Genomic DNA, 23993 nt, shown 5'->3' on the forward strand with positions numbered 1-23993 from the left:
AATATGTTTGTGCACAGGAAATAAGTGCAGCCTTTGAAGAGGAGGGTTATTTGTGCGACAGCCAGTAAACTGAAAGTAAATCAAGAACATACCAAGTAGTCTAAACTGCCTCCCACAATTCATCACTGGCAGAGATTCAAGGCTGAACGTACTATTAAAGAGGGTGAGGGTTAAAGGTGTTTCTTGCTTGGTGGCACCCAGCTTCTTGAGTTATATCATGTCCGTCTCTACCTTTAGTTGGCAGAGAAAGGTCTCTTTCATACATATTGTATGCACACACACATATAGCATTCACGCAGATGCATTTCTGAGATATATAACACATCGTCGCAGCTGTTGCAGGGAGTGAGTAATGGGGCATGCCAACTCTCAGGAGTGCACTGTGGGAATTTGAACGAAGCAGGAGGAAAAGGCAGTATTGCACAAATCACCTTTGAAGTTGGTTCCAGATTTGTTTTGGTACCATTCAGTGTACAGTCAGCTGGCTGTGTGTTGTTGCTGCTCTCTGTTGACATACATTGCATGACACATGTTGATGCTTTGTTTTGACATTACAGTAAATTAGCCCGACTATTTACCGCCATCTGCTGGACACTCACTGCAAGTGTTAAATACAACTTGATTAAATGGATGCACTTGTTTTCACTGTTACATCTTTGCATATCATCAAATGTTAACTTTAAGGAGAAAACATAGCTTGAATATAATGAAGCGTGGTGAAAATAAAGCACGTAACCTGACATGATTAGTGGCGCATGACGTCGTTGCTATAGTAACCAAAACACAGCGTTTAACCTGAGAGAAAACTGTGATTGAGTTTTGCTAACATTTGCTGTTAGCTTTAACGTTATTTAAACTGTTAAATGCGTACGGTGTTGTACTTTCATTGCACCAGGGGACGGAGTTTTCAAGGAGGATTCAAGACATTTACAAGTAAGACTTTTGTAAAAGTATTTGTTTCTTTGTTTAGCAAACAAACACCGACACAAACATGAACTACTTGTATTGTTAGCTAACGCTTAGCTTGTGTTTTAGCTACGTACATTAGCATTAACAGTAACGTTACACATCAACATGCAGCATTTTTACTTAAGAACGTGTTTTTAATGATGACGCCATAGAAAGGGACGTTTATGTATTGGCGTTGAGCATTTAGTCAACAAAGTATAAATTAAACTGTATATTTTGATTTTGAAGCGCACTGCTCACATATTCAGGTGATACTGTCCCTATACCACCTTGCATAGACTTCATATATTATATAATATACATATTAACATTATTTATTCCCCTTAAAATCAGCTATGAATATTGAACGTGTGTTTTAAAGAGCTCTTGCTAGTACTTCCGGTTTGTGGTATTGATAGACAGCTTTTTGGCAACACCTTTCATACCAAATTACCCTCTGACCCCTCAAATGATGTTGGGGGGGTAACTCAACTCTGGGGAAATTACAGAGTATTTATCAATTAAGATGAAGAAGATTCCGAGTTACCCATCCTGCATAGCATGTTGCTATTGATGTTTTTATCCTGTTTCATAAATGCAATGCTCGTATTCTCCATGCTTTCTCCCTGCCTTCAATCTATAATACTTATGAATAGATTGGTTAATGGACTGTATCTATCTATATGTTTTGCATTAGTGAGTCAATCTGAGGAGGAACAGGGTTGCATGAATCCCAGTGGAGGAGAAGTGGAGGAGGAGGAGGAGGAGGAGGAGGATACCCCCCAGGCGGCCCTTACACCTGATGCTTCACTCCCAGAGGATCCATCCTTTGCTACTACTGATGTAACTGCTAGCTCTGCCTTCCAGTGCCTTGAGGAGGTAAGACTCATACATGATGATTAATAGTCATTTAAATAAATTATATATTAAATAAATTATAAATTAAATAGCATTTTAGAAGTTTCACATGAAAGACAAACATACAGTAGCGTCAAGTACCGTACTTCAGTATTATTTATCATTTTACTTTACCACTACAAACCACAGGTAGATAATGTGCTTTTTATTACACTACATTTATTTAACACTCTAGTTACTAAATATGAAAACACAATATATTCTTATCCATCATGTATTTGACATAGTCTTTTAAAATTGGCTCCACATTGACAAACTTTAACATTAAAAGGCTTGTACATGTTATAAAAACAATATTATTTAATATGACTTTGAAATAGCCATTCTGAATACTTTTACTTTTGATACTTGAAGTACATTTAGCTGATAATACTTTTGTACTTTATATCACTGCAATGGGCCACCGTGCAGAATGAGTACTTCTACTTTAATTACATTTTGATGGCTATTGTACTATTGCTTTGGTAACATTTTGAATTCAGGATGTTTACTTGTTAAGAGCATAGTATTTCAACTTTTACTTAAGTACAGGATCTGAGTACTTCACATTTACTTCATTGCCTTTTTTCCCTGATAGATTATCTTTAAAATATATCTTGGTACTGTACATGGATTTGTGGGCCATACAACATTTACCTTAATGTTTAAAGAAAAGTAAATACTTGGAATTGAATTCATCATGTGGATGAGCACAATAATTTTTTATTAAGGTGATGGTCACATACAGTAAACAGACATTAAAGTCACAGGCCCCGCCCACAGTGTGATTCTGTGATGACTGATATGTACTCCCTCTGGTACTGAGTCACTTGAATGAGTCAACACCTCATTAACCCGTTCATTATGGGCATGCAGCATAACAGGCGCACTTTTAAGGGATTTCTACTCATATGTCTTCAACAGGATTTCAAACACTGAAATGTACACAGCCATGAAGTTAGAACTTTATTCATTTTTTGATATAAAAAAGTGCATAATCTTTTGGCATGACGGTTGAATATGAATGATAGAAAATATCAATATCGTACACACACGAAGCTCCAAATACACACATAATTACTATGAATGGTCACAATACTGCACAGTCTTCATCATTGCTTGAATATCAACAATCATTAGACTTGTCCTGTATGACCTATGCATCATATAAAAGCTGTCATACCTCACAAAATCAAATAAATACTGTACACGTCCTTAAAGTTTCTTTCCCCATCCTTCCCATTCACAGTGCGCATAGAATGGATTAAATGGTGCTTTACAGAGTGCTAACGTTAGGCGGCAGTATTGTACAAGTGATGACTCGGGAGTTTTTTTTACACATGAAAACTGGTGCATGGCATCAAGAGATGTGCAGTAGTTCAGTGCACCCAGAGATAAAGGGGAGTACAATAGGAACAGGTTATTTTTGCAGCAGTGTCCTGCTCCGGGGCTGCTGTCAAGAAAAATGTAATGGAGCATCAATAATGCAGAATATACTTGGGAACGATCCAATAGAATTGTATTTCAGGGTGCGTATTTATCCTTGGATGTTTTATACTGTGTAGGATGATGATACATTAGCAAAGTGTCCCAGGGTAATTAAGTGAACGACACAGAAGCTGCTACCCAAAGCGTGTCGTATATCACTTCCTGTAATTATTTTTTAAACATTTTGACTCTGACCCCGGCATGAAGTTTTTCACTATGAATTTCCGAGCCACTAAAAAGTGTATCATCAGCTCTCATATACCTCACTCGAGTGGCTGCTGTTAATTATGAAACCATTTAGAGCGGAGAAAATGATAGCTCATTAGCTTTAACTACTGCTGTTTGCTGTGCCGTGTCTCAGCTGGTTTTTATAGCAGGGGAGACAGAAAGTGGAGAAATGTCAGAAAAAAGGTGAAAAATCTCTCATGTTAACCCACCGTAGAATATGATGGCCACTGTAGGAGGCTGGCCTTTAGACTGTGTGTGTATTTTTTATTAGTCCATCATCGTTCATAGTCCATTGTCCTTTAGTATCATCATTTGAATCCGATTTGAATGTTTGGACGGCCGCGCTCACTGCAGTGGAGAAAAATAATGGCACGGTTACAAAATGTTACCTTTACTTTCACAATTGTCTTTTTCACTGTACAAACTCAAAATCTTGCCAAGTATATTCGTCTAATTTCTAGTCAGAATATGTCTTTCCACTCGATATACTGTGAGACCTAATAACTGAAGAGGTAACAATGCAGTGAGATGGGTCTTGTTTTTAGACAATGCATTTTTAAGCTGCTGTGGTTTTTGTAAAAGATGGTTCATCTAAAAAAAAAAAAGACTTATCGTAAAATCACCAACTAACATCAGAAAACTGAAAACTTTTGAGCATTTCAGGCAACAGAACATTTCCTGATCCTGGTAAGATATACCGTACTTTCCGGACTATAAAGCGCACCTGCATATGAGCCGCAGCAGCTAAATTGTCCGTCTGTCTTGCTCTCGTTCTGTCTCTCGGTTCCACTTTTACTTTGGCGCGCTACCTGTCTCACTCTTTTCCGGCCTCCAGCTTGTCCTGCTGGAGCCCGCCGCTTAAAGGTGGCGGGCGCGGACCGGTCATAGAGCCCATAGAGTTAAGGTGGTTAATTTTACCTGTAAAATCCATAGATTTAGGAGGTTCCCTAGTGGCCGTTAGCTGTACAAAAAAAATGGGGGAAAAAGTCGCGGCTTGTAGTCCGAAAAGTACGGTAGTTCAAAATAAGTTTTCCCAGCTTACCACAAGATCTTCTTTATCTAATATACCCCGTCTTATTTCAAGAAATCTAACCAAGCAAATGTTCCCTTGTTCTATTGGCAGATCTTTTTACTTATTACACGCGAAAACACCTTGTTTTGCATGACTAATTGTTGGTGTTTTTCCGTCTATTCTCCGCCTTTCCATATTCATATTTACCTGTCCCCTTACGGAGCGTAGTTCTTGGGCCTCATCAGCATCTTGACGGTTTTGAAGGCCTGCCTGTAGTTGGTGGGGTAGTACTCCGTGGACATGTTGTGCCACGTTCCCCAGAAGATCCCGTTCCTCACTCCCTTGTACCTCTTGTGATAGTACTTCCCGTTGAGGTTGGCGGACATGCAGGCGTCGAACCACCAACCGGAACTGTAGTAGGCGCCGCAGCTTCCGGAGGGGTACATGTCGTTGTCGCGGTCGGGCGTCGAGAAGAACTTCTGGTCGTGGTTGAAGTGCTTGTTGAAATGGATGGCGTTCCCAGCTGTCCCACTGCAAGAAACATCAACACTTATATAAGATGTAGTCCTTCTTTATGAATATTTGATCGAGCGTGCAAGCAGAGAATCTAAAAGTGTACCTGTATCCACTGATAGACAGTCGATAGCGGAGGAATTCATTGGCCACATAGAACTGTTCGAACTTTGCGTACTCCCGGACACCCTCGAAGTCCTCCAGCTCGATGCGGAGCACCATGTCTTTGACTTTTGTCATCGAGTGGATATGGTCATTGCCCAGCCAGAACTCACCTCTACAGAAGAGGGGAAGTGCAGATAAGAGGGGAAAGGACAAGGTAAAACATATTGAGATTATTAAAAAGCGCATATCGGTGTACATCTGATTAGAAAGCTACTCAAAATGATTTAAGTTAACGACAGAGGGAAGGAGGAGATGCAAGGGCAGAGGAGTGTGACGGTAAGAGAGGGTTGAGAGGAGACATTATTCTTTCAGTGGGAGGTTTTACTACATCCATGGTTGTCATATAAAACTCCTTCCTTCAGGAGCAGAGGGCAGAACATGGCCTGAAATATGAATCTAGTTGTAGAAAGGGCGATGCGTTAAAACAGAACATAGTCTGTGTTGAACGGCTGCTTCCTTCCATTTTCACAGGAAGCTATTTCCCATCTTTAACCATTTTTCCAGTCCTAAATTATTAATTGCATGTTAAAAGGGGTCAGCTGTGCTGTAGTCATTTGCTTTTATATGTTGCATGTGAAGGGAATTGTTAAATTGTTGTTCACCAATAGGTTACCTGAGCAGATGGTAGGATAACATTTAAGTGAGAAGATGATATTATGTTACCGGTACAGTTGGTTAGTAGATGCCAGCTTGTTGCTACAAACAGGGGATTTACGTGATGATTCTCACCAATCTGTTCGTGAGGTTGTAATTGTTCTTATTTTATCGTACTTTTTCGGTTTTCTGAATGTCTTTCTCTTTTTTCTTGTTTAGTTTTTTCGGTTGATTTAGTAGTCCTCTTCTACTAAAGAGGTCATATGACGCTCGTTTTCAGATTAATATTTGTATTTTGTGGCTCGACTGTGAAATATGTACAGGCTTTATTTTTCAAAATGGTCCATCTCATACTTTCTGTGCTGCTGCAGCTCTTTTCACCCTCTGTCTGAAACCAGAGCCCAGTCTGCTCTTTGGTTAGCTGGCCGGCTCTGTTGTGATTGGTCAACTGCTTCGAGGTGTGTCTGAAATTCCCTTAGCATATTGCAAACAATGCATTGGAACGCGAGGCAATAGAATCGCGAGTGTGTCAGTGATATCATTTTGTTACGGTAGTAAACAAAGGAGTTTAATGAAGGTGTTTCAGGCAGGCGGGGGGCGGGGTGAGTGTGTGGGAATTTTTTGTTTTTGCAGACAATTTACATGCACAACAACGTATATAATACACTACAGGAAAAGGAACACCACAAAAAGCATAACATGGCCCCTTTAAGTTGGAAAACCTACCAGAGACAATACTTTTATCGATACCAGTTAGATATATCTGGTTGTCTTTTTAAGCCTCTAAGCCACAATTGTCAATTTGGTTTCCAGCAAATATTCCCGTCCCGAAGATATCTTTTGAAAGGAGGGAAAGAAATAAACCCAAGCTCATTACCTGAGGTTCCCGAAGCCTTTCTTATAATCGGCCCAGGTGCGGTTGAAGCTGACAGACCCATCGAGCCGTTGCTGTATCACGGTCCATCCGCCCCCATAGGACTCCATGTCACAGAAGACGTCAACTGAGCCATTGCGGGGATCAAGGGTCACGCTGTACACGCCGTTCTTCCTCGCCTCCAGCACATTGTAGTCTGAACAGTCCCGAGGGGCAAAGATCACTGATGGGGCAAAGAGAGAGATGATGGACGATGAGAGGTGGTTATAGGAGATCTTACTGGATGGACTGCTTTTCATCCATATATTATAAGTCTCAGATATATACAAACATGTCTCTGAAGTGTTTGGCCTCGCAATACCAAACAGATCATTGCAGCATTACCCATAATCCCCTCTGTTTCAGCCCTGTTTCCAAAGTACTGATTCTCTGTCTGTGACTTTAGATGAAAATAAGGAGCCCCTCCCCACGCCCCTCTGAGAGAGATTTGGTTACAAAGAACACAATGGTGCTCTAGAGGAGATTCAGAGACATGAAGAAGAGGGGACACATGTTGATGTAGAAGAGACATTAAGAAGAGGGGACACATGTTGATGTAGAAGAGACATGAAGAAGAGGGGACACATGTTGATGTAGAAGAGACATGAAGAAGAGGGGACACATGTTGATGTAGAAGAGACATGAAGAAGAGGGGACACATGTTGATGTAGAAGAGACATGAAGAAGAGGGGACACATGTTGATGTAGAAGAGACATGGAGAAGAGGGGACACATGTTGATGTAGAAGAGACATGAAGAAGAGGGGACACATGTTGATGTAGAAGAGACATGAAGAAGAGGGGACACATGTTGATGTAGAAGAGACATGAAGAAGAGGGGACACATGTTGATGTAGAAGAGACATGGAGAAGAGGGGACACATGTTGATGTAGAAGAGACATGGAGAAGAGGGGACACATGTTGATGTAGAAGAGACATGAAGAAGAGGGGACACATGTTGATGTAGAAGAGACATGAAGAAGAGGGGACACATGCTGATGTAGAAGAGACATGAAGAAGAGGGGACACATGTTGATGTAGAAGAGACATGAAGAAGAGGGGACACATGTTGATGTAGAAGAGACATGGAGAAGAGGGGACACATGTTGATGTAGAAGAGACATGGAGAAGAGGGGACACATGTTGATGTAGAAGAGACATGAAGAAGAGGGGACACATGTTGATGTAGAAGAGACATGAAGAAGAGGGGACACATGTTGATGTAGAAGAGACATGAAGAAGAGGGGACACATGTTGATGTAGAAGAGACATGAGGAAGAGGGGACACATGTTGATGTAGAAGAGACATGAAGAAGAGGGGACACATGTTGATGTAGAAGAGACATGAGGAAGAGGGGACACATGTTGATGTAGAAGAGACGTGAAGAAGAGGGGACACATGTTGATGTAGAAGAGACATGAGGAAGAGGGGACACATGTTGATGTAGAAGAGACGTGAGGAAGAGGGGACACATGTTGATGTAGAAGAGACGTGAAGAAGAGGGGACACATGTTGATGTAGAAGAGACATGAAGAAGAGGGGACACATGTTGAAGAGACATGAAGAAGAGGGGACACATGTTGATGTAGAAGAGACATGGAGAAGAGGGGACACATGTTGACGTAGAAGAAACATGAAGAAGAGGGGACACATGTTGAAGAGACATGGAGAAGAGGACACACATGTTGACGTAGAAGAAACATGAAGAAGAGGGGACACATGTTGAAGAGACATGAAGAAGAGGGGACACATGTTGATGTAGAAGAGACATGAAGAAGAGGGGACACATGTTGATGTAGAAGAGACATGGAGAAGAGGGGACACATGTTGATGTAGAAGAGACATGGAGAAGAGGGGACACATGTTGATGTAGAGGAGACATGAAGAAGAGGGGACACATGTTGATGTAGAAGAGACATGGAGAAGAGGGGACACATGTTGATGTAGAAGAGACATGGAGAAGAGGGGACACATGTTGATGAAGAAGAGACATGAAGAAGAGGGGACACATGTTGATGTAGAAGAGACATGGAGAAGAGGGGACACATGTTGATGTAGAAGAGACATGAAGAAGAGGGGACACATGTTGATGTAGAAGAGACATGGAGAAGAGGGGACACATGTTGATGTAGAAGAGACATGGAGAAGAGGGGACACATGTTGATGTAGAAGAGACATGGAGAAGAGGGGACACATGTTGATGTAGAAGAGACATGGAGAAGAGGGGACACATGTTGATGTAGAAGAGACATGGAGAAGAGGGGACACATGTTGATGTAGAAGAGACATGGAGAAGAGGGGACACATGTTGATGTAGAAGAGACATGAAGAAGAGGGGACACATGTTGATGTAGAAGAGACATGAAGAAGAGGGGACACATGTTGATGTAGAAGAGACATGGAGAAGAGGGGACACATGTTGATGTAGAAGAGACATGAAGAAGAGGGGACACATGTTGATGTAGAAGAGACATGAAGAAGAGGGGACACATGTTGATGTAGAAGAGACATGGAGAAGAGGGGACACATGTTGATGTAGAAGAGACATGAAAAAGTGCATAATAGGTGACCTTTACATAATGACTTTGCTCTGGCAGTTGTCCTTCAAGAATGGAAAAAACATGTGATAAGTTAGCAGGAAATCCAGCTTGAACCGTTGTGGAAGTTCTCAATCCTGCATTAATTTCCGGGGGAAGTTTATTCCAACACATTCCAACTGCAGTTCTCCAGCCTCTGACTAAACTATTGCCAAGTGCAGATGAATCATCATGTCATCAAGCATTAAACTAAGAACTATCTTTCTGTAAGCACTTGAGGACACTCTTGCTCATCCTCACCATGATGTCCCTTTCTGGAAATCACATGAGGACTGAAACATAAAAGAAAAGAAAGCAAAGGACAGGGGCCACGGTCAGAGGATGAAAGTCAACGACATTCTCCCTTGTTGCACCGCGGGACATTTCAGACAGCTCTGCTACTTTCTGAGATTTCTTCCCACATTTGTCTAAAATATCTTTCCACTTGTTTCTCTAACTCTTGCTTCTGGCCCCTGTGTCGCACTGCGGGCCGCTGACCCCATCCAAACCCGAGATCCAAAGGCGCCTGTCAGTTAGCATTTGGGAATTTAAAGGAACAGACTTGTCAAAACGTGGGAAAGTGTAAAACTGGATTAGAGAAGCGTACCCCCTCCCTGCACGTTTGGCACCTGGGGCCTGAATCATCTTGACATTGGGCAGGCAGCATGTGGACCCCGACTGAGTGACGCAGTCCTCTGCTGATACAGATTTGTCTTACCCCCTGATCCCACCAGAAGTGTCAGCGCTGCGCCGTGCTGCGACCTCCTCCTGCGTCATAACCCACCAGGCCCGTTTCAAAACGTTGCGGAAGCGGAGCGTCGTGTGTGCAGCCGCGCAGTTGTTGTTGATTTTGGAATATTTCCTGGACATTTGTACTTCTACAAGTAAGTAGCCTACGTAGTTAAATGGTTTATGTTTGTGTCTGTTTAAATCGTGTTTATTGTTGTTATTTCCTATTTTGTTGTGTTGTAGACTACAGACACAGTTAATAATAATTGTAATATTCCAGTTACAAACGACATGAATCAAAGATGTGTTGCTGTATTTTAGTGGTAAAAAATACGTATGCAAATCTGACAGTAGAAGCGCTAGCCAATCAAACCGCGTGTATGCTGGGAGAGAGTACGCAGGTAATTTCCTCATATTAAAATTGGAAGCGCGGCGCAGCGGGTCTGGTGGAATAGCACCCATTGACTAGAGTGGTCGCGATCGCTAAAAACTCCGCAGCCGCAGCGCAGACGCTCCTGGTGGGATTAGGGGGTTACTGTTGAATCTGCTAAATGGCATGGTAGATTATAAAGAACAACGGTGGAACAGAGCCATACTGATAATAACAGAGGTTTCTTCAAGCACAGGAAGGAAAGACCAAAAATGTTTTGTTAAGTAAAGCAATGTAAGTTTTGTGTTTCCTAAGTTTTTGTAAGTGCATGGTGTGCAAAATAAAACACCATTCATGTCGTTTGGTTGCTTTATCTCTGTAGCCATCTTCTACATTTCCCTGTCAACATATGCAGAGAACTTTGTGTGCAACATGGCCACAGCATTGTAGATCACGCAATCTGAAAGCAGTGCATGATGTTTGAAAGATGTATCCTTGTCACGTTAACGGCTCTCGCTGTACTTGGCATTCAAAGTGTTCACTTTAAATGAGGGTAGTTTCTCCACTTCACATCTCTATTTGTCAACATCTGTCTGCAGCCAGCATCCACGGGCAGAAGAGCCATCTCATTTGACTACTTCTGGCACTGTGCCTGACCTAAATAACTATAATATCAACCACCTACTGGTGTCCACATGTTTGCTGTTGAGTCAAACGATTGGTTCGTTTTGTGGCTGAGGCCTTTGACTAATTTCTTAGAAACTTCCAAAAAGTATTGACGCCTTTTAGCCCAATTCTTGACGAACCTCGCCTCTTTGGCATGCATATCAATGATTGGCATGAAAGGAAGACAACCCTGTTATCAGGGAAGCGCGCTCTGTGACAACCAGTAGTCCGCTTAGATTAGCACCTCGAATGGAAGGAAATGTGTCTACAAAGTGATAGTTTAATCTTTCACCACAAAAAGTACAACCGTCTGTTTTGACACAAATCAAAAAGCAACACCCTTCCTTTTCGGAAGCTGTGTGTCACCACAATCGCAGACAAGCAGTTCTTGACATCCATTCTCTGTCCGTAATTGAGTAAATGTAGCCGAACCGTAACATGAATTGCTACCCGTTCACCTCAAGGCCTTAATACGTCTTACAGCGGTGAAAGGGAAGATTAGTGCTTGCAGCAGGGATGGGAATTGGCAAACGGGGTGAAAGAAACACTTGAGCGATAAAAGCATCTTGGCAAACGTACCGTCGCTCGATGGTGACATGGCAATTCACAGTGGCCAGTGTTTTATTAGGGTTAGGGTTATTAGCTGCTTGTCCCTCATTAGCTGCTCTCTCTTTGAGCTTGTGACAAAGTGGCATTGATAGGGATAAAAGGAAGTTCAAAAGAAACTTTTTCAAGCCTACAGAGTGTAAATGTTACGAACTGTATAGTGTAGCCCAGGGGTGCCCACACTTTTTGGGCTGATGAGCTACTTTGAAATGACCAGCTCACCGAGGTCTACCAACCAAAAAGAAAATCCTAACTGGCAAGGGTTTCTGAATAACACGTTTTATTTATACATGGGATAATAGGGCTGCAACAAACGACTAATTTGATAATCGATTAATCTATCGATTAATGAAACGATTAATCGACTATTCCTTGCACGATTTCTCAAACGCTCTTATTTAGCCATCAACTTTTAGATTTAGCTTGAGGTTGTTTTAGGCATGTGGAAACTAACAATGAAGACAATAAAGTGTAATACTTGATTCAAAAATACATATATTATTAAATTAACAAATTGTTTACAAAATTAACATGCTTTTTATTTAAATTAAATAAATAATATTTTCACATCAAAAGAAACAACATGTTTTAACAAATCGTATTAAATAATCTGATGACAGAACTGTAAACAGAATAGCTGAAACTTTAACAGACTAATAAATACACTAAATACGGCACTAAACGACTGAGGAAACGACAACGGGTCCCAAGGTGGATAGAAATGCATACGCCACTCTCTGGGGGTCAAACGGCTCCCTGTGTGCGCCCTATACGGACATTTTCAGATCACTGATAGTGATTGCGCAATAGCCCCGCCTCTCCCACCTCTTCTGCTCACCTCCGTTTACCCCGCGCCAGTGCTGAAGTGTTTCGCCACCAACAACAACAACAATGGCGGATCGCAGAGTTGCTATCTTGCTCCGGACGCTATTGACCATGCTACAGTTGTTTGTGCAACATCTACAGCAATAATGATGAGGCAATAGCCCCGCCTCTCCCCACCTCTGCTGCTCACCCCGCGTCAAAGTAAACTGCACCCTGAATTCAGATTATTTATCTTTCTCTCGCGAGTGAAGTCTAATCTGACAGGACGGAGACATGCAGCTCTGCTCCCCTGCAGCTCCTCCCGCTGCAGCAAAACACACACTTCAAGTCAGATCATCACCCTTAGCTATTTATATTACCTCTCAAACTCCCTAAACTAGTTTATAAATATGTTTATTTTTACAGTCGGCCGGGTCACTGATTACTGGATGAGCTGCTGCATGAGACAGACACTGACGCTGTCCGAAGGGAGGGAGGAAAAAGAGAGGCTCCGTGTATTTTATTATTATATTATATAGAGTCGTTATTCATTTGTTTTAAAGCTCAATAAATAACAAAGAAGACTTTTGACCGGCACTTTTTTAAAATGTTGTCCGGAAGATTTCAACTTTAATACACGTTGACTGGCGAAAAACTCTGCCCGGTTCCCTCGGCCGCCACCGCGGAGAATAAACAGAAGGGCAACCATGACAACCATGCTTCTTCGCTGCTTTTGTGGAGGAAGTTACAGCGCCACCTACAGGCTCCTGCATGTACTGCAGCTTCTCCAGCGGTTGGAGCTAAACAGAGCGGTCTCGTGTGGGCAGACACTATCCGGATAATTATTGCATGTGGACGGAAGCCGTTTGCGATTGCGTTTGCGTTAATCCTATGCGTTTTAGCCGTTTTCGTCCTCGTGGATAATATAATAAATAACTCAGTTACCTCTAATCATTAACCCATGTTTGTATAATGGAGTTAACTCTGTGTGTTTGCTGCTAGCATACATAACACCTGACGTGGAAATGTTACTCGTGGACGGGTCGCTACAGAAGCTGCTAGAAGACAGTGGAACCCCGGGTGCATTCCTCCGTCCTGGAATGTGGACGCATTTTTGCTAAATTGTTCAGGACAAATTGCTCGTGTCTTCCGCCCCTTTACATGCTAAGCCACTCTTGGCAACGAGCATTGCTCCACCTCAAGAAGGGTGTTAACATTTTAACACCCACACCCCCTTGGAGCGCTTCTCTCCCGCCCATCCCCGCCGTTTGTGTTGCTGCCATTGTAGCAGCCTGGTCGTGTGGTGTAACTGCTCCGCCCCCTCACACACGGGGGAGAGAGATCTCGTTATGATTGGACAAGGTTCGAAAATCCACCGACCATAGATGCATTCTGTTTGTCTTTTTGCATATTAGAAACGATGTTGGCGACACTAAGACTGCGAGATAATATTTGTGTAGCAATAATACATGACCTTTCTCTTTCTCAACTCGGTACGAAGTCGCTGTCATATGCTTTGTGAAACACTCCGATAATTGCCTCTCCACGTTACCTTTCTTTGGCAGAGCGAGGCTTGCTTTACAAATAAGGCCAATAACCTTTGAATGTGACAATCACAACAAAATATTCTTCCTCCCATTCTGGTGGAAGTGGAATGTCTTTAGCTTCTTGCTCGGTCCCGCACTCATTTTGGTTGTTTGTCTCTTGTTAGTCTCTTTAACTTAATTTGAGTTTTCCCGGCACTTGACTGATTTTGCATCGCTTTGCATTCTGGGTTAACAGACTGGAAAGCGATAGGTCGCTTTTTCTGTCAATCAAGTAAACTCCATGATTTAAGTGGCAGGGAGGCGGGGAATCAAAACCTGTTTGTCTATTTTAACGGAGCTGGATTTTTTTTTTTTATGAATGACTCGCGATCTACCAGCATTGCCCCGCGGTGGACGTACTGGGCACCTCTGGTGTAGCCTAATGAGCTGAACCAGTGAGTTAGATTATAAATCCCTTTTCATCTCCTAACTAGATACAAATCCACATCTGTCCTCTTATGACGTCTCCCTAAATCTATATAATATGCAGACGATGGCATTTTACCGTCTGCTCGCTCGTATCTCTTGGGATGAAAACGGAATGTAAATTTGATTCATGCAAAAGGAGAGGTGCAATTTGGCAGCTGGATGTATAGTTTATTCAGGAGGCAGGGGAACCATTTAGACAGGAATTGCCTCACTAAGCACTACGATAAACAACTGGAAAACATTCTCTCTACGTCGTGTTCATATCAAGTAGTAGGGCATAGTCATCCATCTTGGTTGGTTTGTTTTAAGATGACTTCACACTTGTCCAGTTGTGAAATCTCGAAGATTAGAAAAAATTGTTAATCTTGTCTTTTGAAGAAGACATATCACCAGCAGCAACGGTTTATACTCTCGTTGCGAAACTGTAAACGTATTTGATTAATCTCCCTGGTACAGTAATAACAGCTGTTTTCTTCCTGCTTCTTTTGGATCCACTTCAGACGCCAATGGTTATGATTTCCTAACTTGCTGTTGCATAAATTGCCGCATCTTGAGTTTAACATGACAGATTGATGTTCAAAGACAAGTGTTACTGACCCTGGGTGCCATCCGTGACTAATGTTGGGAAAGCCGCCCACATGACTTCTTGTGGTGTTGTCAAGAGATAATGAGAGCTAGGTGTTTTATGCAGGAATGAACACTCAAGAGCATGACCTCCAGAGGAAGGGAGAGGAGGGGTAGGGAACCGGGACAAGCGGATTAAAGTGGGATGGAGTCGGGAATGTTGTGGCAGAAGGAAAAGTGAACAAGAGAGGAGATATGAAGGGGAAATGGAGCGATGAAAAGCAGATAGACAGGAATACATGTATGAGTGAGAGAGGACAGGATTGAAGGAGAAGGGAGAAAATGTAGGGAGGAAGAAAACAGAGAAGAAGAGAGAATGCCGGGATTCCCTTCACACCACTGTCCCAGCTAATCTACTTAGAAATAAGCTCACATCTGCTTTCCACATAAAAGCCCCCCAATATAATGTCACATTCACTCGTGCAATATCGGGATATTATTCAGCCTGAAAGGAGGCCTGCATTTCAATGACGCTTTCATCCAAATAAGCTTTTACATCGACGCAAAGGGGGAATGTTTGTTATGCTTGGCTAGTTTGCAATCCCTACTAATGCATTTCTCAAAGTTTCCATAATGAGGCTGTGCTAATCTCTGGACTTCTTTTTTTCAGAAACCTCGAAACAGTTTTGTATTATACTTTTTTTTCACATCACAGTATTCAGTAATGTAGGCGCCAAGTAAGTTTCCCTTTTTGAGATGTTGTGCATTTGGAGGGTAGTGGAATGTCGAGGTACTTGAAATAGTTATATAAAAGGTCATTTCAATACTCACGTTGACCCTCGTAGTCATATTGCTTCACTCAAAATGACTTCAGCCTAAAACTATTTTAGAATTTGTGTTATGGCTGCACTTAGCCAGCTGAGGCTCTGCTACAGTAGTGGACATTTTTGAACATTATGCAACACTCTTCATACCGATAATAGCAACAGCGTGTCGCTCACAACAAACCACATTTCACTTCCCATTTCCCAGAAGGAAAGGTCTCACTGGGTGAAGGTGACCACCCAGAGTTGGGTTGTTTGTTGTGAAAACAAGTCGCCATGCCCACTCAGGCCTGATTGGATAGATCCAATGCCGGAGAAGTCCCCTTCCAACAACCCTCAAACTGCAATGCGTGTGTGGGAGAATCATTACCATATCTACATCTGTGGTGAATTCTTTCAAGCAGAGATTGCTAACAAATGTAATGCATGAAAAGAGGAGAGGCATCTTTTGAAATAGCAAAGATGGAACGGAATGTAATGGCGCGTTTCCACTACAGCGCGGAGCCACGTTTAAGAGGGCTGTGACGTCAGCGGCCCGCTTTTGGTTTGCGTTTCCACTTGGCCTAGTGCCGGCTAGCGGGTCCTAATTCACAGTTTCTCTGGCCCCATAAAATCAGGGTTCTAGGGCCAGGAACAACCAGGCTGTGACGTCACTCTCGACTGCTGATTGGTCAGAGAGAATCGTCGCAATATATGTGACGCGTCGCATATAAATATATATATATAGCGAAGCTTGCAGCATTTTTATAAACAGCATTTTTGTTAACAGAGGATCAACAAAAATGGCAAAGAAAAGCACACCGTGGTCCGCCGAGGAAGTTACGACGTTCCTACCCTTTATTGCAGATGACAAGATCCAGCGGGAGCTCGACGGGACAACTCGCAATATGAAAGTATTTCAGCAGGTCTCTACACTGATGTGCGGAAGCCGTTACTCGAGGACTGTCTTGCAGTGTAGGGAAAAATTGAAAAAGATGAAGAGTGAGTATCGCGTAGTGAAGGACAACAACAAGCCGATCGCTCCGCCTACACTGCGTTACTATAGATACTACCCCAGTTCCTAAACTGTAATGGAGACGCGCCGTAAAGTGAGCCAGTCCTAACGAGCGAGCCAGTCCTAACGAAGTGAGCCAGTCCTAACGAGCGAGGCCATGTGGTGGAAACGCGCCATAATATAGCGCCATACAAATCACAAGAGGTTTTCTGTCCAAAGAGAATACATGTATAGTAAATAGCTGGGAAGATGGAGAGGGCTTTCAAATGGCAGTGAAGAAAAATACCGTGGGCTTACTCTGTGGGCTGTTCCGAACTGCACACTGGGAAGTGCAGGTGGAGCTGAGCTTGTTGATCACTCCGGTGATGTTCTCCACCCGCTGGTCCACCACAGACTTCACGTTGTCCATGTTGAGCAGGTTGAGCCCCTCCAGGCGACCCTGCATAGACGTGATCTGTTTCCTGGCGTTGCGCAAGCTGGCCGACATCTTATTCATTTTCACCTGGGAAGGGCCAGAGCAGGGGTGGGGGGAGAAATGATTTCTGTGCACATAATACAAAGCAGGTGGATTACTGTCACCAGCCCGAATTCTATTTCTATGTAATAGAAACGAGTCGACGTGGTGTTTGGACGTCTGCCAAAATGGCTGCGAGAGTGGACAAACCTACAAGACAATCACCGCCATTTGACACTGGTCCCACACCCTGTTTACAGTCACAGGAATGTTTCCCTGGTGGAGTGGTGCCAGGTTGGACTTTAGAGGTCTTTCAACATCTGGCCAGTTTGCTTTCCAGCTGGATACATTTGACTGGGCAAATTGGGATGACTTTGTTTCTACAAAGCGTTTTATCTCGTTATCACTTTGTTTAGGTCCGAGTCACTTAAATCTTCACAAGCTAGTTGATGAAGTGGCTTACAGGGAATTGACATCTCTCTGATGGTAATACAGAAACTGGCGCAGTACCACTATTGCATTGTCAGTCCAGACCTAGAAATCATATTTACATGATACACACTGTAACGTGTCCAGGTTTGACACAGTTTCAACAATGCCAAATCCAATAATATGCAAATGTCGATGACAATTCACTCAACTTTTCAGTCACAAGAATATTTTCTGAAAACTAGGTTTATATTTGTTCTCATAATAATGTACACGCATTGGTAAAAGGAACTGTAAGCGTTGAAAGTTCTCTTTTTTGTGAGACCAAAATGAGCCTCTTACCTGCATCTCCTGCATAGTGCTCGGGCTCGGAGTATTTTTCTCCAAAATAGAACCATCTCCCCTGTCCTCCTGGCTGGTGCCACCTTGCACGTCCTGTCCTGTCAGGTCCTCCCTCGGCGTCTGTCCCTGGTCCGCTTGCTGAAGTCCATTCGCTCCATTCCCCCGTGCCCCGCGGCACTCCTGGCACCCACCCTTCAGCTTGTTGACCACCTCCTTCAAGCTCTGCAGCTCCTTCATCGTCTTCTCCAGCAGCCTGAACTGCTTGGGCAGCTGGATGGTGAGGGGAGGCAGGGTGAGCTGGTAAGGGCAGTCCTCCCCCTCCTCTGCCCCGGCTCCAGAGCTCCCACACTGGCCCGTTGGTCTCAGTTTAATGGGGCATGAGGTGGGAGTCCCAGATTCAGATCCCAAAGATAAAGGTCCGCTAGAGTCCCATCTCTGGTGAGAGTTGACGGGGAAGTCCGCCGCCCGGCTTGTGCGCGGCACCAAGGTGGCTGTAAGCATAGACTGGCATAAACGCACAGCACAATCGTCCTCATTTCTAAGTGTGTGTGAAGTGTCCGCAACTGCCTCTGAAATGACCTCAAAGTGTCTGAATGCGAAAAGTAGTGTGTGTGTGCTGCAGATGGAGAAGTGTGGGAATGTGTGCCCAGGATCCTATTGGTTTAAGAGTGAGTGTGTGTGTGTGTGTGTATGAGCGCTGCCTGCAGGAGGGAGAGCGCAGGGGGACTGCCGCTGCCTCAGATAGCCGTGTCATTAATATCAGGACGAGTGAGGGAGGGAGGGAGAGAGAGAGGGAGGGGCAGTTCTATTGCGTAATGCAAAACCCTATATCAGCATCACACATGTTGATGTAGAAGAGACGTGAAGAAGAGGGGACACATGTTGATGTAGAAGAGACATGAAGAAGAGGGGACACATGTTGAAGAGACATGAAGAAGAGGGGACACATGTTGATGTAGAAGAGACATGGAGAAGAGGGGACACATGTTGACGTAGAAGAAACATGAAGAAGAGGGGACACATGTTGAAGAGACATGGAGAAGAGGACACACATGTTGACGTAGAAGAAACATGAAGAAGAGGGGACACATGTTGAAGAGACATGAAGAAGAGGGGACACATGTTGATGTAGAAGAGACATGAAGAAGAGGGGACACATGTTGATGTAGAAGAGACATGGAGAAGAGGGGACACATGTTGATGTAGAAGAGACATGGAGAAGAGGGGACACATGTTGATGTAGAGGAGACATGAAGAAGAGGGGACACATGTTGATGTAGAAGAGACATGGAGAAGAGGGGACACATGTTGATGTAGAAGAGACATGGAGAAGAGGGGACACATGTTGATGAAGAAGAGACATGAAGAAGAGGGGACACATGTTGATGTAGAAGAGACATGGAGAAGAGGGGACACATGTTGATGTAGAAGAGACATGAAGAAGAGGGGACACATGTTGATGTAGAAGAGACATGGAGAAGAGGGGACACATGTTGATGTAGAAGAGACATGGAGAAGAGGGGACACATGTTGATGTAGAAGAGACATGGAGAAGAGGGGACACATGTTGATGTAGAAGAGACATGGAGAAGAGGGGACACATGTTGATGTAGAAGAGACATGGAGAAGAGGGGACACATGTTGATGTAGAAGAGACATGGAGAAGAGGGGACACATGTTGATGTAGAAGAGACATGAAGAAGAGAGGGGACACATGTTGATGTAGAAGAGACATGAAGAAGAGGGGACACATGTTGATGTAGAAGAGACATGGAGAAGAGGGGACACATGTTGATGTAGAAGAGACATGAAGAAGAGGGGACACATGTTGATGTAGAAGAGACATGAAGAAGAGGGGACACATGTTGATGTAGAAGAGACATGGAGAAGAGGGGACACATGTTGATGTAGAGAGACATGAAAAAGTGCATAATAGGTGACCTTTACATAATGACTTTGCTCTGGCAGTTGTCCTTCAAGAATGGAAAAAACATGTGATAAGTTAGCAGGAAATCCAGCTTGAACCGTTGTGGAAGTTCTCAATCCTGCATTAATTTCCGGGGGAAGTTTATTCCAACACATTCCAACTGCAGTTCTCCAGCCTCTGACTAAACTATTGCCAAGTGCAGATGAATCATCATGTCATCAAGCATTAAACTAAGAACTATCTTTCTGTAAGCACTTGAGGACACTCTTGCTCATCCTCACCATGATGTCCCTTTCTGGAAATCACATGAGGACTGAAACATAAAAGAAAAGAAAGCAAAGGACAGGGGCCACGGTCAGAGGATGAAAGTCAACGACATTCTCCCTTGTTGCACCGCGGGACATTTCAGACAGCTCTGCTACTTTCTGAGATTTCTTCCCACATTTGTCTAAAATATCTTTCCACTTGTTTCTCTAACTCTTGCTTCTGGCCCCTGTGTCGCACTGCGGGCCGCTGACCCCATCCAAACCCGAGATCCAAAGGCGCCTGTCAGTTAGCATTTGGGGAATTTAAAGGAACAGACTTGTCAAAACGTGGGAAAGTGTAAAACTGGATTAGAGAAGCGTACCCCCTCCCTGCACGTTTGGCACCTGGGGCCTGAATCATCTTGACATTGGGCAGGCAGCATGTGGACCCCGACTGAGTGACGCAGTCCTCTGCTGATACAGATTTGTCTTACCCCCTGATCCCACCAGAAGTGTCAGCGCTGCGCCGTGCTGCGACCTCCTCCTGCGTCATAACCCACCAGGCCCGTTTCAAAACGTTGCGGAAGCGGAGCGTCGTGTGTGCAGCCGCGCAGTTGTTGTTGATTTTGGAATATTTCCTGGACATTTGTACTTCTACAAGTAAGTAGCCTACGTAGTTAAATGGTTTATGTTTGTGTCTGTTTAAATCGTGTTTATTGTTGTTATTTCCTATTTTGTTGTGTTGTAGACTACAGACACAGTTAATAATAATTGTAATATTCCAGTTACAAACGACATGAATCAAAGATGTGTTGCTGTATTTTAGTGGTAAAAAATACGTATGCAAATCTGACAGTAGAAGCGCTAGCCAATCAAACCGCGTGTATGCTGGGAGAGAGTACGCAGGTAATTTCCTCATATTAAAATTGGAAGCGCGGCGCAGCGGGTCTGGTGGAATAGCACCCATTGACTAGAGTGGTCGCGATCGCTAAAAACTCCGCAGCCGCAGCGCAGACGCTCCTGGTGGGATTAGGGGGTTACTGTTGAATCTGCTAAATGGCATGGTAGATTATAAAGAACAACGGTGGAACAGAGCCATACTGATAATAACAGAGGTTTCTTCAAGCACAGGAAGGAAAGACCAAAATGTTTTGTTAAGTAAAGCAATGTAAGTTTTGTGTTTCCTAAGTTTTTGTAAGTGCATGGTGTGCAAAATAAAACACCATTCATGTCGTTTGGTGCTTTATCTCTGTAGCCATCTTCTACATTTCCCTGTCAACATATGCAGAGAACTTTGTGTGCAACATGGCCACAGCATTGTAGATCACGCAATCTGAAAGCAGTGCATGATGTTTGAAAGATGTATCCTTGTCACGTTAACGGCTCTCGCTGTACTTGGCATTCAAAGTGTTCACTTTAAATGAGGGTAGTTTCTCCACTTCACATCTCTATTTGTCAACATCTGTCTGCAGCCAGCATCCACGGGCAGAAGAGCCATCTCATTTGACTACTTCTGGCACTGTGCCTGACCTAAATAACTATAATATCAACCACCTACTGGTGTCCACATGTTTGCTGTTGAGTCAAACGATTGGTTCGTTTTGTGGCTGAGGCCTTTGACTAATTTCTTAGAAACTTCCAAAAAGTATTGACGCCTTTTAGCCCAATTCTTGACGAACCTCGCCTCTTTGGCATGCATATCAATGATTGGCATGAAAGGAAGACAACCCTGTTATCAGGGAAGCGCGCTCTGTGACAACCAGTAGTCCGCTTAGATTAGCACCTCGAATGGAAGGAAATGTGTCTACAAAGTGATAGTTTAATCTTTCACCACAAAAAGTACAACCGTCTGTTTTGACACAAATCAAAAAGCAACACCCTTCCTTTTCGGAAGCTGTGTGTCACCACAATCGCAGACAAGCAGTTCTTGACATCCATTCTCTGTCCGTAATTGAGTAAATGTAGCCGAACCGTAACATGAATTGCTACCCGTTCACCTCAAGGCCTTAATACGTCTTACAGCGGTGAAAGGGAAGATTAGTGCTTGCAGCAGGGATGGGAATTGGCAAACGGGGTGAAAGAAACACTTGAGCGATAAAAGCATCTTGGCAAACGTACTGTCGCTCGATGGTGACATGGCAATTCACAGTGGCCAGTGTTTTATTAGGGTTAGGGTTATTAGCTGCTTGTCCCTCATTAGCTGCTCTCTCTTTGAGCTTGTGACAAAGTGGCATTGATAGGGATAAAAGGAAGTTCAAAAGAAACTTTTTCAAGCCTACAGAGTGTAAATGTTACGAACTGTATAGTGTAGCCCAGGGGTGCCCACACTTTTTGGGCTGATGAGCTACTTTTGAAATGACCAGCTCACGAGGTCTACCAACCAAAAAGAAAATCCTAACTGGCAAGGGTTTCTGAATAACACGTTTTATTTATACATGGGATAATAGGGCTGCAACAAACGACTAATTTGATAATCGATTAATCTATCGATTAATGAAACGATTAATCGACTATTCCTTGCACGATTTCTCAAACGCTCTTATTTAGCCATCAACTTTTAGATTTAGCTTGAGGTTGTTTTAGGCATGTGGAAACTAACAATGAAGACAATAAAGTGTAATACTTGATTCAAAAATACATATATTATTAAATTAACAAATTGTTTACAAAATTAACATGCTTTTTATTTAAATTAAATAAATAATATTTTCACATCAAAAGAAACAACATGTTTTAACAAATCGTATTAAATAATCTGATGACAGAACTGTAAACAGAATAGCTGAAACTTTAACAGACTAATAAATACACTAAATACGGCACTAAACGACTGAGGAAACGACAACGGGTCCCAAGGTGGATAGAAATGCATACGCCACTCTCTGGGGGTCAAACGGCTCCCTGTGTGCGCCCTATACGGACATTTTCAGATCACTGATAGTGATTGCGCAATAGCCCCGCCTCTCCCCACCTCTTCTGCTCACCTCCGTTTACCCCGCGCCAGTGCTGAAGTGTTTCGCCACCAACAACAACAACAATGGCGGATCGCAGAGTTGCTATCGTGCTCCGGACGCTATTGACCATGCTACAGTTGTTTGTGCAACATCTACAGCAATAATGATGAGGCAATAGCCCCGCCTCTCCCCACCTCTGCTGCTCACCCCCGCGTCAAAGTAAACTGCACCCTGAATTCAGATTATTTATCTTTCTCTCGCGAGTGAAGTCTAATCTGACAGGACGGAGACATGCAGCTCTGCTCCCCTGCAGCTCCTCCCGCTGCAGCAAAACACACACTTCAAGTCAGATCATCACCCTTAGCTATTTTAATTACCTCTCAAACTCCCTAAACTAGTTATAAATATGTTTATTTTTACAGTCGGCCGGGTCACTGATTACTGGATGAGCTGCTGCATGAGACAGACACTGACGCTGTCTGAAGAGAGGGAGGAAAAAGAGAGGCTCCGTGTATTTTATTATTATATTATATAGAGTCGTTATTCATTTGTTTTAAAGCTCAATAAATAACAAAGAAGACCTTTGACCGGCACTTTTATAATTTTGTCCGGAAGATTTCAACTTTAATACACGTTGACTGGTGAAAAACTCTGCCCGGTTCCCTCGGCCCCCACCGCGGAGAATAAACAGAAGGGCAACCATGACAACCATGCTTCTTCGCTGCTTTTGTGGAG

At 43.3% G+C, this 23993-nt stretch overlaps 2 protein-coding genes across 3 annotated transcripts in view; one reads left to right on the top strand and one right to left on the bottom strand.

Moving 5' to 3' along the window:
- Positions 1-794: 794 nt before the first annotated feature.
- Positions 795-23993, top strand: part of ccdc146 (coiled-coil domain containing 146) — a 98266-nt gene continuing 75067 nt past the window's right edge. For both annotated transcript variants that reach the window (XM_034112361.2, XM_034112363.1), the window contains exons 1-2: positions 795-933; positions 1646-1827. In XM_034112361.2, the coding sequence (XP_033968252.1) occupies positions 864-933; positions 1646-1827 (252 nt within the window). In that variant the 5' untranslated portion in view covers positions 795-863. The remainder of the gene's footprint in view (positions 934-1645; positions 1828-23993) is intronic.
- LOC117468308 (fibroleukin-like) lies at positions 2799-18873 on the bottom strand. The gene is given in 7 exon segments (XM_034112364.2): positions 2799-3909; positions 4781-5104; positions 5193-5363; positions 6723-6942; positions 17205-17409; positions 18133-18632; positions 18635-18873. Coding segments are annotated over 6 exon segments (1446 nt in total). The 5' UTR covers positions 18669-18873; the 3' UTR covers positions 2799-3909; positions 4781-4788.

Source organism: Pseudochaenichthys georgianus, chromosome 23 (genome assembly GCF_902827115.2).
Source record: "Pseudochaenichthys georgianus chromosome 23, fPseGeo1.2, whole genome shotgun sequence".
NCBI lineage: Eukaryota > Metazoa > Chordata > Actinopteri > Perciformes > Channichthyidae > Pseudochaenichthys > Pseudochaenichthys georgianus.